This window comes from Platalea leucorodia (assembly GCF_965183815.1).
Source record: "Platalea leucorodia genome assembly, chromosome: 8".
NCBI lineage: Eukaryota > Metazoa > Chordata > Aves > Pelecaniformes > Threskiornithidae > Platalea > Platalea leucorodia.
The window spans coordinates 55968718-55986479 of record NC_138830.1 but is presented as its reverse complement, the minus strand read 5'-3'; the positions used below and the strand labels follow the sequence as shown (position 1 = coordinate 55986479).

Here is a 17762-nt window from a genome sequence, read left to right as displayed (position 1 = left end):
TAACGAACCTAGAAGACTGTAGGGAAAAGGGGGCTCTTAACTCCTGCCTTCATTTTCCCAGGCTCTGATATTTGATTTGCCGGTAGCACTCGCTCCTTGGCAGCGGGATCTGCGTTTCACTGCTGCGCTGCATGAATGGACTTGCTAATACAAACGCATCAATAAACTTAGCGCTGCAGGCAGTAAATCCGGGATCCAGCCTGGGGGAGGAGGGTCGATACGACCGGCCACATCAGGCTTTGTTCCCTGCTGCATGCGGGCTGAAATACCCCGGTCTGCGGGTATTTCTGTTGCAGCGTAGCCCCTGCATGAGTTACTGCTTACCTGAGTTAATGCGCGCTTCGCCCCAGCGCCGCAGCGGTTGTAGCCCGTGTTCACATCTGCTTGTTCCTTCCTAGCCTAACCCAGAGCCGCCTGCTCCTCTGTTCGGCAACGTGGGCTGTGCTTGAGGAGCGCCTCGCTCCCCAGGAAAGCGCAGGACAGATGGGGACGCGGGCGCCCTTCGCTCAGGCCCCTTTACAAACTGCCCTTGCAGCACGTGGGGTGATTGAGGCTCTGGTTCTGCAGGCTGAGCTCGTCTCTCGGCACTGGACGCCTCTTGCCTTGTTGTCTCACCCCTCGCTGTGGTCTGAGCACTGGCAGGACCTTGTCCTTTGCCGCCTGCCTGCTGAGGAAATAGGCAGGCTATCTCCTCCGGCGAGCTGCGCACCCAGCAGCATTGCTGGCTCTAACCCCCCGCTGTCGTGTGCCCGCAGATCGCCCCGCCGCCGTCGCTCGCGGAGCCTCTGAAGGAGCTCTTCAAGCAGCAGGAAGCCGTCCGGGGGAAGCTGCGGCTCCAGCACAGCATAGAGCGGGTAAGGGAGCGCACCGGGGAAACTCCTGCTGGGGAAGAGGTCCCGAATTCCCTCTGCTGGGGAAACCGAGGCTGCCACGCTCACTGCTTCGTTTGCTCTTCCTCAGGAGAAGCTCATCGTCTCCTGCGAGCAGGAGATTTTGAGAGTGCATTGTCGGGCAGCAAGGACTATTGCCAACCAGGCTGTGCCCTTCAGTGCCTGCACCATGCTGCTGGACTCCGAGGTCTATAACATGCCTCTAGAAAATCAGGTCAGTGCCTGTCTCGGTGGTGAAGAAGCATCTGAGAGGTGCTGCGCAAGACCCCGAGGGAGACGGTGCTTTTCTGGATGGCGGGAGGGAGGGGTGGAGGCAGGAGTTACTAATGTCACCCACACGGCACAGAGATGCAGGGCATCCTGCAGGAGCCCTCCCCGGCACGTGCCCGGGTTCCCTAATCTGACTCGGTTTCTGGTGCGGCATGTTCTGGGATGCCCCGCGTGCGTCCCGGGGAAGGAAATAACATCCGGGAACACGGGGACGCGGGGAGCATCGTGTCTCTTTAGGAGCAGAGATGACTGGCGTTTATCAGTGAGTCTCAGGACCCTCTGCCTTTCTTCTTGATCACGATCATCTGCGCACTTGAAAGGTTTATTTTACTACACCCCAGGACGGCTTTTCCTGTCGAAGGAAGGGGAGAGAGCCGTTGCATTGATTGTGTCTGAATAGTGGCTTTGAAAGAGCCAGACTCTGTCTCACAGCCCACAAAAAGCCGTCGTTTCTTCTTTCGATTTCATGTCGTTCCGTGCCGGAGAAGGGGGAATCGTGTCCGGTTTCTGCAGCCGGCGGCCGTGCGGCTGCGGTGGTCCTGAGCCATCCCACCAGCACCCTCTGCAGCCCGCGCGCCGCAGCCGCCGGCTGCTCGGGGAAGCAACGCTGCTGCATTGCAGGAGGGGTCCTGTGCAGGGACAGGATCCTGGCATTTATTGGTGACCTGGCGCATTGATCCAGGAGCCTTGATTTATCCCTCGGCATTTCCCAGCCCAGTGTCTGTGCTCCTGCAGCGAAGACGTTACGATCTTGGGCCTGCATTGAAGGAGGCGGAGAGGTGCGGGTGCTGTGACGGGCTGGCACCGCCGGATTCTCCTCCAAGCGAGCAAAAATGGGCAGCGGGTGCAGGCGTGCGTGTGTGCATCTCTGCTTGAGGCTGAAGCCCCTGGCAAAGGGCTGCAAGAGCAGCTGGGAGCAGCGTGGTCTCTTCTCCCTCCCTGCAGGCGCTTTTCTTGTTTCTGATGAGTGTGTGCCCTAAGAGAGGTTTGAATATGGCCTGTTAGAGCCGTGACTGCTTAAAGTTAGAGAAAAAAAAAAAAAGAAAAATTACCATGTAATTCCCTTTTGCTGTCTTCTGCTTAGGGAGACGAAAACAAATCGGTCAGAGACCGTTTCAACGCGCGACAGTTCATTTCCTGGTTGCAAGACGTGGATGACAAGTACGATCGGATGAAGGTGAGAGGCACGGGTGCCGCGGGCTGCCGCCGCGGCGCGTGGGCAGCAGCGGATCCTGCTGCTCTGCCTCTTCCAGGGCGGGTTTCCCCGAGAGGGGTCCCGGCTGTTGCTGTAGCCTGGAAGCTGCCTTTGTGCTTTCCAAAAATCTGCTGGGAGCCGGTGTCCCGAGGCGGCCTGGGCGCCTTACCTGATGGGGGACGCTTCCGTGCAGGGCACGGCAGAGAGGTGGGAGCCTCTGCAGGGGCTACGGGAGCGCGGTTGCCTCTGCTGGTTCCAAAAAGGGGGAAGGGAGACGCGTTCTGCTGAGGGTTGGCTGGCCGGCTGTTACGCTGCTTCGTGCCATATGGTCTGGAGCTTTCTCGGTCGGTTAAACCCTTGGGGCCTGCTCTTCGCCAGCAACACATGCTGCAGCAAGCTCAAAACCTATGGCAAGCTTCAAGGTGGCGGGAGCCCGCGCGGTGATTTGCAGAGTGCTCTGCGGAGCTCTGGGTGGCAAACTGGCGTGGCAGGGAGGGAGCAAGGACGATCGTGCTTTCGGCTGGTGACACGGAGGGAGCTGGCAGCTCCTGCAAAGGGAGCAGGACCCTGCTCTCGGGCAGCCGAGGGCCGCTGACGGGGACTGTCTGCCGAGGCTGTCGCCAGCGGGGTCGGTGCTCTTGAGTGCTTACGAGCCTTTAAAAGCCACCCCACGAGGCCCTTTTGGGCTTGCCCCTGCTCCTGCTGGAATTGGGCTCAGCAGGCGTCCCAAATCCAGGATTCCTTCCCGCAAGGATGCCTGTGGCATCCCTCGCTCCCTTTGCTGCTCTGTCCACCGCGATGGCTGCAGGTCCCCTGCCTTTGCCGGGTGGGACGGGCAGCCGGAGCCTTTCCCACCCTCTCCCGCTCACCCCTCATCTCCGCTTGGTTTTTTTCCCCCCGATCCAGACATGCCTGCTCATGCGACAGCAACACGAAGCTGCTGCCTTGAACGCAGTGCAAAGGATGGAGTGGCAGCTGAAGGTGCAGGAGCTGGACCCCGCGGGGCACAAATCCCTCTGCGTGAACGAGGTGCCCTCGTTCTATGTGCCAATGGTCGACGTGAACGATGACTTTGTGCTCTTGCCGGCATGACAGTTCAAAACCAGGAGACATCACTGAAAACTGGCAAGGACGGGAGCCCTCCGAGGTCGGGCGGTCGAGCTCACATTCACCCTTACCGCTTGCTGATGAATCCCTGGTCAGAGGAGGAGGAAGCAGCTATCGGCAGAAAACAAAACAATAAGAAAAAAAATTGCACTTTCTTCACAACGCGTCCCTCGCTTCCGGACTGACGGCAGCTCGCCGGGCAGCGGGCCGGGGCGCATCTCCTTTCCAACCGGCTGCCGCGGCAGGGAGGCAGCCGGTCTGCGCGGGCAGCGAGCACTCACCGGCCAAGAGACTGGCAGAGGCGTGGAGGGAGGAGGCCAAGGACACCATTTGCGTGTTGCAGAAGCTGCTGAGCGGGGCCAGCAACCACGTGATTCATGTACTTGTGAACACCGTGATTTCCAGCTCTCTATTTTCCACCGGTCGCGGATCTCCTCTCGGAGAAGCTGCAGTAGGAAACCATGGGGGGAGGGGGGGGTGTTTGAGTTTCTCGTTCCATCCTGGGTATGTCTGAAAACAAAAAAAAAGAAAAAAAGAAAAAAAAAAAACAAACAAACAAACCACGATTAGAAACAAAAAAGACAGCGTCCAAGTTGGGCAGACGCGGCTCTGAAGGTGTGGACGGCTCGGGGCTGCGGAGGCGGGGTGCGCCCGCGGCGCCCCGCAGCAGCCGCTCGCCGCCGTTTCGGAAGAGCGGAGGAGCCGCCTCCGCACCGTGCGCCGGGGCGGCACGGCCAGCGGCGGGCGGGGTAACGGCGATGCAGAGAAAGGACTTTGCCAACTGTGTTTTTAATGGAGTAAAATCCATGTGGTTTATATATTTTTTCCTTTAATCTTGGGCATTTCGTTTCTCTTTCTGAGAACATAACTTGAAAACACTACAGAGCCAATACTCATATAAAGAAAAATTGTATCCCATAAAGCTGTACAGTTTTTATATACATTAACAATGTACTTTTGCTGCCTTCTAGATAATTTATTTTGCAACACATTACTGCACAGTTGTAAATAACTTATGTACTGTAACATCACTTTCAGTTATGTGTAAAGAAATAAATAAATTAATTAAAATTATCTTTGTATCTATAGTTCACCCTAGGCAGCGCTTTCCCTGTCAAGGAAAAAACGAGGGCCGAGGCGTCGTGTCGCATTACTTGGAAGCCCGTCTGACGCGCGCAGGTACGCACGGGTAGCCCAGCCCGCGGTCCGTGCTGCGGAGATCTCCGGATGCCGAGCTGTTTTTTAACACCGCGTCGTTTTTCTCCTCCTTCCCCTGCCCTTTTGCGTTCGGTGGAATCGGAAGCCCTGCGGCCGTGCCGACCCCGCGGCCGTGCGGCCGGTTGCGGTGGGGTGGACCACGGGGAGAGGGGGAGCCCCCCGTGCCGCTTGCCAGCGGGGGCACGGAGCAACGTGACAAATGACGCCTGGGCTCGGGCTGGCGAGTCTTACCGACCCCGTGTAGCCGTAGCGGCTGCGAGCCGAGGAGCTGGCCTTTTGGGGCTGCAGAGCTTGGAGGAGGACGAGTGGAGCCCAGCTGCCTTGTTTGCAAGCACCAGCCTGCCTCAAATTGCTAATCTGAGCTGCAAAACCTAGATTGAGCTAGCAGGGTGCTGCTGCCAGCCCGGCGGGCTCGGCCGATGGAGGCCTTGGCTCACATAGCGCCCGGTGGGAGCCCGGACCTGCTGGGACTGGCCCCGGTGCTGGCACCCATGCGGAGAGCAGAGAAGCCTCTAATCCCGTGGAAAGATCGTGCCTGGGTCTGGCAGGAGGAGTTGCGCCATGCTGCGCTCGGCCCCCAGCGTGGGTTCGCAGGGCTGGTCTCCGCTGGAGCTGCTCCGTGGTGGGAAGGAGCCACCGGTTTGGCGATGCCTGACTTGCTTTTGGGTTGGGTGCCGGCACCGCGGCCTCTTCTGCAGGGGATTGCATTGGCCGCGCAGCCCTTGGCAGAGCCGTAACCCAGCCCGCGCTTAATGCCGTTGGCAACGTCGATCCTCAAGCACAAGCTCGCAGGGAATGTGGCTGCAGACGGATTCAAGTGCCTCTCCCGAGACCCCTCTGCCTTGCTTGCACGTGCTGCCCGACCTTTCCCGGCAGGCAGGGAGCCCGGCTGCCCGCGCTGGCGCGGCCGGGGCGAGGGGCTGGCCCCCACGGACGCCCGCTGCCCGCGCCCGGTTCTCCTGCTGTTTCTGTTCGGTCTTGCCGGGTGCACGTGCTGGTTCAATGTCTCAGCTGCTGCTTTTGGAAGCCGGGAGGTTACGATTTGGCTCCTCTTCCTCCGCTGGAACCGGAGGGGGACCGAGGGGACTCGCTGAATCCAAGACTCTTTTCAGCCTCGTTCGGCGGCGCCGGCTCTTGCTCAGCCCAGGCAGCCCCGTGCGCGCGATGCTCGGCAGCCGAGGAGGTCTGGGAGCGCAGAACCACGGAATCGTTTCGGTTGGAAAAGACCTTTAAGATCATCGAGTCCAACCCTAACGTGGAGCGCCGAGCCCTCAGCGGGGCGCAGGCAGCACAGGCTCACGCTGCCGGCTTCGGGGCAGCCGCACGAGTCCCCAGCCGTCCCCCCGGGACACCGACACCTCCGCACCCGGCTCCCCCCTCGCTGCCGCCAGCTTTGCAGCCGGTTGAGGAATTTTCCACAGTCCTTGAGCCGGGGACCTCGAGGGTTTCGCTCCACCGCGTCGCTGCGGCTTCGTAAGAGGTCCTGCCCTCCCCTGCCCGACCCCAGCGCCTGCCGTGGCACCGGGGCCCGTTGCCGGACCAGCAGCATCGGCGGGGACCGGGGCTCACCGCAGGACGGGCCGTTTGCCACAGCGGCCGTGCCCCGGCCGGAGCCAGAGCGGTTTTTCCCCCCGTCCTTGCCCAGGGCTGCCGGGCCGGGGTGGGCGAGCGGCGCCAGCGCAGGGGCTGCGTCCGCTCCGGGCGTTTCTTTTGACAGAGCACAAGAAAGCGGCCCCCAGTAACACTTTTTAACTCATCTGCTCTTTCTTTTGTTAAATAACCGTAAATTAATCTCTGTAAGCACGGAGGGACCTTTAATTAGCCGTGTAAAGCAAGAAAAGTCCCGTACTCTCTTCTGACCCCAGCGCTGGGAGGCTCGGGAGCCTGCCGGAGTAAGTTTTCCTCCCGGCCACGTCCGCGGGTGCAGGCACCCCCCGGGTCCCACCTTCTCCGGGTGCTGGTCAGACTGGCGTGGCGGCGCGCGGGCCGAGCAGCGGTGAGGCTGCCCGGGCTGTAACGCACCCATGGCTTTTTTACGCCGTCGTTGGCGTACGCGGTGCCGGGCACGGCAGCCCCGGCCTTGCGGCGGTACGACTTCCCGCGGGGGGAGGCAAAAAGCGACCGCAGATGTGATTTTTCTGCCGTCGCACGTCCAGAGCGCTGCTCTTCTCCCTCAGAGGTCGTGTTTGGAAATAAATTTTAAAAAGCAAAGGAAAAAAAAAAAAGCTTGTTTGCAACTGGGCTGCTGCGCTGGTTCTTCCCACGGGCTCACCGCGGTGTCGGGTGCGAGTTCCCAGTTCCCTTTCCCGGGGGGGGTCAGGCCCCCCCGGCCCCCTTTGAGGTTTAGGGGGACCCGGGTGCATTTGGGGGGATCCCGGGGGTTCTGGCTGCACCCCTGGGACCCCCGGCACCACCCGGACCCTGGGGTCCCCCCGTGCCAAGAGGGTGCCTTGGCCTGGAGCACCATGGAGAGGGGGGCGAACTGGGCTGGGGGGGGACAGACTGGGCTGGGGGAGGCTAACTGGGCTGGAGGGACTGAACTGGGGCTGGGTGGGGTGAACTGGGCTGGGGGAGGCGGACAAGGCTGGGGGGGGCGAACTGGGCTGGGGGGGGTGAACTGGGCTGGGGGGGGCAAACTGGGCTGGAGGGACTGAACTGGGGCTGGGGAGGGTGAACTGGGCTGGGGCTGAACTGGGCTGGGGGGACCAAACCGGGGCTGGGGGGGCAAACTGGGTTTGGTGGGTGTGAACTAGGCTGGGGGGGGCCGAACTGGGCTTGGTGGGTGCAAACTGGGCTGGGGGGGTGAACTGGGCTGGGAGGGCAAACTGGGCAGGGGCCAAACTGGGCTTGGGAGGGCGAACTGGGCTGGGTGAGGCAAACTGGGCTAGTTGGGGGGGCAAACTGGGCTTGGTGGGTGTGAACTGGGCTGGGGCGGGCGAACTGGGCTGGGGGGACCGAACCGGGGCTGGGGGGGCTGATCCGATCCGGGTTTGGGGGGATGAACTGGGCTTGGTGGGGGCAAACTGGGCTTGATGGGTGAGGACTGGGCTGGGGGGGGAGGGCGAACTGGGCTTGGTGGGTGCGAACTGGGCTGGGGGGGGACCGACCCGGGGCTGGGGGGGGCCGAACCGGGTTTGGGGGGGGGCGAACGGGGCCTGGGGGCTGGACTGGGCCTGAGCGGCCGGACCGGTCGGGGGGGGCCCGGCGCCTCAGGAGGGCAGAGCCGGGGCGGGGCGGCCCCCGCGGGGGCAGGGTCCGCTCCGGTGCCGCCCCCGCCTGCCCGCCCCGGTCCCGAGCGATCCCCGGCGGCGGCGGGGGATTGACGGTGATGATGATGATGATGATGATGATGGCGATGGCGGCGGGCGGGGGGGGGGTCGCGTCCGCGGGGCCTGCGGGCGGCGGCGGGGTGGGCGCCGTGCGCGGCGCTGGCGCTGGGGTGGGCGCTGGGGTGGGCGCTGGGCGCGGAGCCCCCGCACCGCTGCCGCCCCGACGCCGCGCTCCTGCCGCCGCCGCTGCGGCGCCTGGCGGGGGCCGCGCTGCTCCGCGCCGCCATCCCGCGCCTCCGCGGCGGCTGGAGCCCCTGCCAGCTCTACCGCTACCGCCCCGCCGGCACCGCCACCGCCACCGGCACCGGCACCGGCACCGGCACCGGCAGCGCCCGGCCCAACGGCACCGGCCCCTGCACCCGCGGCTGGCACTACAGCCTGCCCGCCGCCGGCCTCCGCTCCAACCTCGTCACCCAGGTGGAGGGGGCTGGGGGGGGCGCCGGGGGCGGGGGAGGCTGGAGGAGGGAGGGGGGGTCTTGGGGTCCTGGGGGGGTGCCCTGGGTGCAGGGTCCCTGGGGGGAGGCTATGGGGGTGGGTGGCTGGGAGGGGGGGCCTGGGGGGGGGCAAGCTGGGGTCCCAGCAAGGGTCCCGTGGGAAAGCCCTGGATGTGCAGGGGGAGCAGCAGGGGGGAGAGGGGGTTTGCTTGGAGGGGACCGGGGGTCCTGGTGGGAGACCCCGTGGAGGGGCTGTGGGGAAGGGGTGTCGGGGGGGGACACAGAGCCCTAAGGGCTCTCAGCACCGTTCCTCCGCATCCAGCCCCACAGTTCTGCTTGTGGGGTGGGGTCTGGCCAGAAGCCCCCCAGGCAACTCCTGGGGCTCTGACCCGTCCGTCCCAGCCCTGCGGGCGGCGGCGGGGGGTCTGCTGGGACGCCCATGCGGAGGTGTCCCTGCCACGTCCCCCCACCCGCAGTGGGACCTGGTGTGCGCCTCGCGCTGGAAGGTGCCCCTGGAGCAGACCACGCACTTGCTGGGCTGGACGCTGGGCAGCGTCGCCGCCGGCATGGCCTGCGACAGGTAACCGGGGGGTCCCCGGGGCGGCCCCCCGCGGGCATGGGGGCACCGTGCCCGGCCTTGCTCAAGGCCCGTCTCCCCGCAGGTTCGGCCGCCGGCCCGCCTTCGTGGCGTCCCTGGTGCTGGCGGTGCCCCTGGGCCTCGGCGTGGCGCTGGCCGTGGACTTCGTCATGGTCCTGGTCGCGCGGCTGCTCTTCGGGGCAGTGCTGGCGGGAGCCTTCCTCTCCCTCTACGTGGCACGTGAGTCGGCGGGGGTCTGCGGTGGCGTGGGGACCCAGGACGCGCCGGGGTGCAGGACGCTCCGAGGTGCAGGCTGCCCCACGGCCGTGGCACCCACGGTGCGCCCCTCGCCCCCCCCCCCCCGCCAGGGCTGGAGCTGTGTGACCCCCCGCACCGGCTGGGGGTGACGATGGTGGCCGGCTTCTTCTGGATCGCCGGGGAGCTGCTGCTGCCAGGGCTGGCCATGCTGTGCCGCGACTGGCGGGTGCTGCAGGGTGCCGTCACCATGATCCTGGCTCTGCTGGCTGCCTGCTGCTGGTAAGGACCCCCCCGGGCCGGGGGCTGCATGCCCGGAGCTGGGGGCTGCCACCCGCGGCGGGGCTGAGCCGTGCCCGGGGCTGGCACCGCGCCGTGCTCGGGGAGCGCCCGGGCAGCACCCCGGCCCGGTACGCCCTGCCCGGGGCCACGGTGGGGATCAAAGGCTGGCCGGGGCTCTCCAGGTGGAGTGTGGAGACCCCTCCGCCTTGGGTAAATGTTTGCTCGGGTTTGCAGTTGAGGGTTTCTGGGCAGTGTCGCTTTGAAGCCGGGAAGGGAGGGTCAGTGCTGGAGGGGGGCCAGGCCCCTGCGGAGCACCGTGACACCGATGCTCGCACCCCAGGTGCCCGGCGCTGCTGCTGGAGTCGCCGCGCTGGCTGCTGGCCACACGGCAGCTGGAGAGGGCCAGGAAGACCCTGCAGGCGCTGGCCGAAAGCAGCGGCCACGGCTCCGACGACGGCTCCTGCCACCAGGAGAGCCTCCTCGCGGGTGCGTGGCAGGGGCTGCCCAAGGCCCCCTCCCCAAACCTGCGGTGCCAGGGGTGGTGGGACGGTGCCGGCTCTAACCCGGGTCCCCCTGTCCTGGCAGAGCTGGAGTCCCTGTCTGAGGGGTCCCCGCAGCCCCAGTACCACGCCGTCTGCGAGATCTTCGGCACCAGGGTCATCTGGAAGAACGGCGTCATCCTCGGCTTCGCGGCGTGAGCAGGCGGGGAGGCGGCGGCAGGGAGGGAGTCCCGCTCGCAGCCCCCTCACCCCGCTCTCCCGCAGGTTCATCGGCTCTGGCATCCGCCACTGCTTCACCCGCAACCTGGCCCCCCACCTGCCCCGCTTCTTCTCCTCCTACTTCGTGCTGGTGGGCACCGAGGCGGCCGCCTGCCTCTTCGTCTGCCTGACGGCCGAGCGCTTCGGGCGCCGCGCCGTCCTCCTGCTCTGCACCGTCCTCACCGGCATCTCCTCCCTCCTGCTGCTGGCCCTCACCCAGTGTAAGGGTGGGCAGGGGACCCCCGCCCTCGCTGCGGTGGGATGCGGCCCCCAGCCGGGGGTGGGAACAGGATGCGTGGGGGAGTTTGCGTGCAGGATTTGACCCCTGATGGTGCTTTCCCCCCACACAACAGACTTGCTGGACCTCATCGTCCTGACCCTGTCCGTGGTGGGCATCACCGCCTCCCACGCCGTCACCATGCTCAGCATCTTCTTCGCCAGCGAGGTCCTCCCCACCGTGGTCAGGTAAGGGGGGAGCTGCCACCCCCGCCGTGCCACGCTCGGGTGGGGGGCACCCGGGCAGGGTCCCCCGGGCCCCCTCTGAGCGCCTTTCCCCCGCAGGGGTGCTGGGCTGGGCCTGGTCGTGGGGGCCAGCTTCGTGGGCAAGGCGGCCGCCCCCATCACCGCCATCCCCAACAGCCGCGGCTTCTTCCTGCACCACGTGGTGTTCGCCTCCTTCGCCATCCTCGCCGTCCTCAGCATCATGCTGCTGCCGGAGAGCCAGGGCCGCAGCCTGCCCCAGTCCCTGCAGGACGGCGAGAGCCAGCGCCGGCCCCCCCTTTTCCGCCGGCCCCCCTGTGAGGACCACCTGCCCCTGCTCGCCCCCCACGGCATCCCCCACGACTACTCCCGCCTCGCCGCCTCCACCAAAAGGATGCTGGGCTCCCCGCCCGCCCCCCGTGAGACGTAGCCGTGCCCTCCCCAGGGTCTCCCTGCTGCTGGGGGGGGCTGAGCGCAGTGCCAGGACCCCCACGGAGCACCGGCACCCCCATCCGTGGGTGCTTGTGGGGGCGGCGGGGCGCACCCGGGACGTGTCTGATAGCTGGGCTGGGGCGGGCAGCGCACCCACCCCACGGCGGGGCCGGATCCTGCCCCAGGAGGAGCTGTGCTGGGAGTCCTGGGGCGGGGGTGATGCCCCCCGGGGTGTTCGCGGCGGGTGCTCGCAGGCTGCCAATAAAAGTGCCTTGTTTCTACGGGTGGCTGGCGTGGTGGGGGGCCCCCCACGGCGCCCCTGCCACCGGCCCCCTTCTCTGGGGTCTTTATTATGGGGGGAGCCGGGGGGCTCCTCTCCCCCCCGGCTCTGCAGGGTCTTTCCCCAGGGCGTCATCCCCCAGGGCTGCCCCTGCGCACGGCCTCCGCCTTCCTGGGCTTCGCTGGGCGCGGGGGCTGCGGGTGTGCGGGCGTGCAAACCCCTGCGCTGAGGTCTCTCTTGGTGCACACGCGCGTGCAAAGCCCCTGCATCTGGGTGCCTGGTGCGCACGCGTGCGCAAAGCCCCTGCAGCCGGGCGTCTTGTGCAAAGCCGCCGCATCTGGGCATCTCGTGCAGACGCGGGTGCAAGCCCCCCGCTGCCCCCCGCTCCCCGTTACTGCCCGTAGAGGTCGGCCAGGCGCCGGAAGCGCGGCCCCCACTCGCTCAGGTAGTCGTAGTCCTGGTCCTCGTCCGTCAGGCTGGAGACGATGGAGCTGAGGGGGCTGGCGACGGAGCCCGAGCCCTCGTAGTCGTAGATGAGGGCCGTGTCGTAGGGGGGGACGCTGGGGTCGCTGTCGGCCGCCTCCAGCCCCTGCGGGGACAGGGGGACACCGTCAGCCCCACTGGGGATGGGGGAGCCGGGGGCAAGGGGGGCGCCGGGCCCCGTCCCCACCTCGTTGATGAAGTCCTCGATGTCGGAGGGGCTGCTGGGCAGCTTGCGGGGGGCCGGGGGGCTGGCGGAGCTGAGCGGGGCGTCCCTGCGCACCGGCGGCTTGGCCCGGGGTTGGAAGAGCTCGGGGTGCCGGAGCTGGTTGATGTCGTATGCGTCCTGCGGGGACGGGAGGGGGTCAGGGGTGCGGGGCTGGGACAGACCCCGCCTGGGCCCCCTCACACCCCGGGTCCCGCTCACCTGGTCCTCCTCGCCCCCGCCCTGCTCGTCGTAGTTGAGGATGTTGTCACGCATGTTGTCCTGCGAGCGCTGCAGCAGCCCCTTGCGCAGAGCCCGCCGGCGTCCACGCGCCCGCGCCGCCCCCAGCCCCGCCAGCACTGCGGGCAGAGGGCGGGTGGGCGCCGGGCGGGGGGACGGGGGGACGGGCACGGTGGGACACGGGGCGATGGAGGTGCTGGTTGGGTTGGGACGCAGCTGGTGGGGCTGGGACAGTGGGATGGGGCTGCAGGTAGGGATTTGGGGTGCGGAGGGTGATGGGGTGGGGAGGGAAATGGGTGGGGGGGTCTTGGTAGGGGTGAGAAGGGGTTGCTGGGGTGGGGTGTTGGGGGTCATGGGTAGGGACTGGACGGGGTGGCTGGGACCAGGCTGGGATGATGGGGGACAGGAGCAGGGAGAGGATGGGGTGTCCTGGGCCAGGCTGGGGTGACGGGTGGGGGACAAGGTGACGGAGCGTGCTGGGGGGGTTCGGGATGGGTGGCCAGGACCGGCACGGCGGGGTATGGCACGGGGCCGGGGTGCTGGCTGCAGGCAGGACGGAGGGGCTGGCGGGGGTGGGGGTGAGGATGAGGATGGGTGGGGGGTCTCACTCACGCAGGAAGAGGATGCTGCTGCCGAGGATGATCATGAGGGCCCCGAGGGTGATGCCGGCCCCGGCGGTGGCGGCGGCCAGGACACCGTCCTCGCAGGTGCCATCCCGGCCGCAGTGGCACACCGAGAGGTTCAGCAGCTGCTGCCGCTCCTGCGGGGGGGTCCCCGAGTCCCGGAGCAGCAGCGGGAGCGAGTAGGGCCCCGCAGGCAGCTCCGCCAGCACGGCCAGCACGGCGTGGGTCACTGCGGGAGGGGCAGGGGGTGAGCGGGGACCCCCCAGCTCCACGCAGCCCCCCGCCCCGGCCGGCCCTCACCGTTGAAGCGGGTGATGCTCCAGTTGCGGGTGAGCTGGGGGTGTTGGGGGCTGAGCTGGAAGTGGAAGGGGGCAGCGTGGGGGGGCCGGTCATCGTCCGTGGCCCCCAGGAGCAGGCTCCCCCCGCGGCCCGGCCGCCCGCAGACCACCCCGGCCGGGGGCTGCAGCAGGGGCGCGTGGTCGTTCACCTCCAGGATCTCGATGGAGAGGGTGCCGGTGGCGGAGAGCGGGGGCTCGGCTGGGGGCACAGAGCAGCGGGGTCAGGGGGGGACGGCAGGCAGGGGGGCCATGGCGGGGGGGCCGCTCACCGTCATCGCGGGCGAGGACCAGGGCGATGTACCAGCCACCCTGCATGAAGGCGGAGGGGTGCAGCAGCTCCCGCTTGGTGCGGACGGTGCCGGAGTGGGGGTCCAGCTGCAGCCAGTCCGCCGGGTCGTAGAGCAGCGCGTAGCTGTGGGCGCAGGGAGGGGTGCGTGCCATCACCCCCCCGAAACACCCGCCGCAGGCTGCGAACGCGGGAGCCCGGATGTGGTGGGTGCTGGGAGGTGATGCAAGGGGACCGGGTGCTGAAAGCGGTGGCCTGGGACTCACGTGAGGGTCTGGAGCTGGCGGGTGTCGGGGTCGCTGGCGGTGTAGGTGGTGACGGGGGTGCCGGGGGGGGCCCCCTCCAGCACGCTGACCCGCCGCGGGTTCTCGCGGAAGACAGGCGCTTCGTTCACGTCCCGCACCCGCACTCGCACGGTGGCCAGCGCCCGGGGGCTGGCAGGGGCCGCGGGCTCCAGCGGCCGCTCGTTCTGCACCGACACCGTCAGCTCGAAGCGGTCCCGCACCTCATGGTCCAGCGGCTGCCAAGAGGGGCCGCGGGTCAGCCGAGCCATGGGACCCCCCCGCGGTCCCCCGGCTGCCCCGTGCCCACCTTGGCCACGGAGAGCACACCGTCGTTGGTGTAGGGGTCGGTGTGGATGGCAAAGGCGCCCTCGGGGTCGCCCTCCAGGATGGTGAATTTGGCCAGCCAGTTGGGTGAGCCGGCCAGGTCCTTGTCGTGCACGAAGACCTTGCCCACGTCCACGCCGGCCGCCTGCTCCTCCACCTCCATGGAGAACTGGGGGAGAGCAGCGTGGGGCTGGTGTCTGCCCCCTTGGGATGCTGCTGTCCCCGGGGGGGTCCGGCTCCCACCGCGCTGACCCCCACACATCCCCTCACCCCTCCCCGGCCGCTACCTCCTCCTTGGTGAACTCGGGAGGGTTGTCGTTGATGTCCTCCAGGTAGATGACGGCCGTGGCGGTGGTGGTGAGCCCGTCCCCGGACATGTCGGCTGCCTGCACCGTCAGGTTGTACACCCCCACGGTCTGCGGGGAAGGAGAGGGGGCCGGTGCTGAGCCCCTCCAGCCCCCCCAGGAGCCCAGGGGTCCCCAAGCTGCTGGCCACCCACCCTGTCCCCACGCCTGGGTCTGCTCACGGCTGGGGCTGTGGTTTCACCAGCTGGAGGTCTCCGGCTGCCCCCAGTCCTGGTGCCGCCCCGGTGCCACCCCGGTGCCGCCCCGGTGCCGCCCGCGCCCCCCATGCCCACTACCTCGCGGTCGAGGCCCGGCCGCGCAGTGCAGATCTCGCCGGTGGTGGCATTGATGCTGAACATGCCGGTGGCACCCTGCTCCAGGATGGAGTACCGCAGCGCCGCGTTGTCCGTGTCGGGGTCGTCGGCGTCGGTAGCGTCTGCCGTCATCACGCAGGTCCCTGCAGCCGCAGCAGCGCCCCGGTGGGTGCCGGCGTGGGGGCTGGCTTGGCCCCCTGCCCCAGCCCCGGCCCCCCGGCTGGACCCACCTGGCTCAGCCCCCTCCACCACGTGCCCCGTGAAGACGTCTTGCCGGAAGAGCGGCCGGTTGTCGTTCTGGTCCACCACGATGATCTCCAGGTCGGTGGGGTCCTCCAGCGTCACGCCGCCCAGGTCCAGCGCGAAGGCTTTCAGCTGCGGGCGTGGAGCAGGTGGGTCAGGGCCCGGCTGGGGGGCCAGGGAGGGGGCCGCGGGCGGCGGGGCAGCATCCTTACCCGGAACCGGTCGTTCTCCTCCCGGTCCAGCATGGCGTTGAGGAAGACCTTCCCGGTGAACTTGTCGATGGAGAAGATGCCCAGGGGCTCCTCGTCCACCCCCGGTCCCTTGATGCTGTAGATCACACCCCCGGGCTGCTGCTTGTCCGACTTGATCTGCCCCGGGGAAAGCAGGGCTGGCGGTCCCGGGGCTGGGGGTCTGTCCCCCGCCTGGGTGTCCCCCTCTGCCCTGAGTCTCCCCCCATGCCCTGTCCCCTTCTTGGGGTGCCCCCCACCCCACCGCCTGGAAGAGAGGGTGGGGGGCTCCCTGCCTACCTGCACCAGGAGGTGGGGGATGCGCTTGTGGTTCTCCGAGACGCTGATGGGGGGAATCACCCAGGCCCTCTTCACCCGCCGCGGACCCTCGTGCTGCTGCCAGGCCTGGGGGCTGCCCGGGGCTGCAGCACCCGGCCGGGCTGCGCTGGCACCCTGGGGGGGATGCAGTGCTGCTGGTGACCCCGAAACCTCCGGAGTGGGGTGCAATGCCGGGGCATCGGGATGGACGGTGCCGGGATGGACGGTGCCGGGGTGCATGGTGCTGTGGTGCACGGTGCTGGCACCTCCTGATGGGGTTGGGTCTGGGGGAGCAGAGAGGCCACCCAGCTCCCCCAGGAGCTTCATGTCCCCTGACACCATGGTGTGATGGTGATGGGTGTCCCACTGGGATCGCCGGGAAGGGGTGCCCCACAAACGACCTCAGTGGTGGCACGGCCACCTCATGGCTGGACTGTGCCCCGTGGGACCCCCCTACGGTGGGGACGAAGGGGTTACCCGGGGCTGGCAGCACCCACGTCACCGTCACCGTCACCGCATGGATGTGGCAGTGAGGGCCGAAGGGTCAGGGATCAGTTTAGGCTGCATGGGTGGTCCGGCCGGGGCACAGAGTCAGGGTGCTGGGGGGAACGGGGAGCTGGGGGGGCTGGGATGGAGCTGGGAAGGGTGGGATTAGGAATGGAGACCGGGGGAGAAGGAGTCATGGGGGGGCTGCAGTGGGGATCAGGGAGCTGGGGGGGCTAGGATGGGTTTAGGGGCCATGAGCGAATGGGCTGGGGGCTCAGGGAATTGGGGGGTGGCATGGGGGGTCCAGAGCTGTGGGGAGCAGGCGTAGGGGCTGGGAGACAGGGGTTGGGGGGGCAGGGAGCTGTGGTGTGGGGCTGCACGCAGCCCCCCCAGCCCTCGGCTCTGTGCCACATTCCTCAGGGCTCACCCTCCTCCTGGGCCCCGCGGAGGGAGCACATCTGGGCAGCGCCAGGCCTCGCACCCACATCTGCACCCCTCCACATCTGCACCCATCTGGCTGCGCTGCTGGGTGCCGGGGTGCCCCAGGTCCCCGCGCGGGCGCCTTGCCGGGGCGGGGAGCGGGGCAGCGGGGATGGCTGTGCTGGGGGGCCCCGGGGACGGTGCGGGGCGGTGCAGGGGAGGGGGCTGCCTGCTGTCCCACGGGGTGGGCAAAGAAGGGGCTTGTTTCGAGGCTGTGAGGGGAGCTGCCGGCAGCCTCCAGCTGCCCCTCTGCCCCCCCCCCCCCCAGGAGAGACCCCCTCTTCCCTGGGAGGCTGCTGGAGCTCGGGGAGGATGGGGAGGGTGGTGGGGTGCGATGGGGGCCCTGCTGCTGGGGGGGGCTGCCCTGCAGGTCCCCTTTCCTTCCCCTGCCCTGAGCACCCGGTCGTGGGGCCCAGGCCAGAACCCCAACAGCCCCATGTGGCTCAGGCCTGAGACCGCGGTGAGGGGCTCTGGGGGAACGTGCATGGACAGGGGGGTGCAGAAGGGTCTGGGACCGCAGCTGGGATAGGAAAGGGGGGAGCAGGGTGTTCCGAGTGCCTAACCCTCCCCCAAATCCTATCTCCTGCTTCACAAACGCAGGCAGTGTGCCAGAGCCGCAGGCCCCCCTTGCCGCCGCCATCTGTGGGGTGGGAAATGCCCCAAGAGGGTCACCGAGCCCCCGTCACCCCCATCCCCATCCCCGCCACCCCCAGGGACATGCCTCCGCGGGGTCTGGGGTCCGGCTGCCCCCCGCCACCGCAGCCGGGCTCCCCATCCCAGCCGACCCTCCCGGGGCACGGAGCCGGGGGGTTCCCCATCCCCATCCGCACCCCTTCCCCATCTCCCCGCGCCCCTTACCCGAGCGCAGAGGGGGGCGAGCAGGCAGGCGAGGAGGAGCGGGGGGCCCATGGTGAAGCGGGGCGCAGTCCGGCCACCAGCCCCGAGCCGTTCGCCGGCCTCGAGCTAAAATAACCGCGGGGCTGGCTGAGTGACAGCACATGTGCTGCCGAGCGGGCCGGGCCCCCCCGGCCGGGCAGCTGTCCCCGCCGCCCCCCCGGCCCGG

The 17762-nt window shown here is 67.9% G+C and overlaps 3 protein-coding genes across 10 annotated transcripts in view; 2 read left to right on the top strand and 1 right to left on the bottom strand.

Annotated features, from left to right (window-relative positions):
• The window catches only part of ANKRD11 (ankyrin repeat domain containing 11), a 158474-nt gene extending 153980 nt beyond the window's left edge, over positions 1–4494 (top strand). For all 8 annotated transcript variants that reach the window (XM_082320124.1, XM_082320119.1, XM_082320123.1 and 5 more), the window contains 4 exons: positions 756–854; positions 961–1104; positions 2245–2337; positions 3262–4494. In XM_082320124.1, the coding sequence (XP_082176250.1) occupies positions 756–854; positions 961–1104; positions 2245–2337; positions 3262–3447 (522 nt within the window). In that variant the 3' untranslated portion in view covers positions 3448–4494. The remainder of the gene's footprint in view (positions 1–755; positions 855–960; positions 1105–2244; positions 2338–3261) is intronic.
• A 3560-nt stretch (positions 4495–8054) lies between these two features.
• Positions 8055–11225, top strand: SLC22A31 (solute carrier family 22 member 31; the record flags this gene model as incomplete). Its single annotated transcript, XM_082320168.1, has 9 exons — positions 8055–8426; positions 8920–9023; positions 9106–9260; positions 9389–9557; positions 9898–10043; positions 10143–10251; positions 10322–10536; positions 10669–10780; positions 10877–11225. Coding segments are annotated over 9 exons (1731 nt in total), but the record flags the coding sequence as incomplete, so codon positions are not given.
• Positions 11226–11590: 365 nt separating this feature from the next.
• On the bottom strand, positions 11591–17640 carry CDH15 (cadherin 15). Its single transcript, XM_082320140.1, has 14 exons — positions 17558–17640; positions 15716–15868; positions 15401–15556; positions 15176–15320; positions 14928–15088; positions 14575–14703; positions 14271–14456; positions 13946–14199; positions 13663–13805; positions 13356–13592; positions 13045–13284; positions 12415–12551; positions 12178–12333; positions 11591–12096 (listed from the first exon to the last, which is right to left on the bottom strand). The coding sequence occupies exons 1-14, from the start codon at positions 17606–17608 to the stop codon at positions 11899–11901; spliced, it is 2346 nt and encodes a 781-aa protein (XP_082176266.1). The 5' UTR covers positions 17609–17640; the 3' UTR covers positions 11591–11898.
• Positions 17641–17762: the final 122 nt, after the last annotated feature.

What these genes read in the sequence shown, in the direction of transcription:
- CDH15 (XM_082320140.1), bottom strand. Translation starts at nt 17,608, where the DNA reads ATGGGCCCCCCGCTCCTCCTCGCCTGCCTGCTCGCCCCCCTCTGCGCT. An exon ending in GAGCATCACCCGCTTCAACG is followed by an intron (nt 13,285 to 13,355) that starts GTGAGGGCCGGC and finishes CCCCTCCCGCAG; the next exon opens with TGACCCACGCCGTGCTGGCC. An exon ending in CAGCAGCATCCTCTTCCTGC is followed by an intron (nt 12,552 to 13,044) that starts GTGAGTGAGACC and finishes CTCTGCCCGCAG; the next exon opens with TGCTGGCGGGGCTGGGGGCG.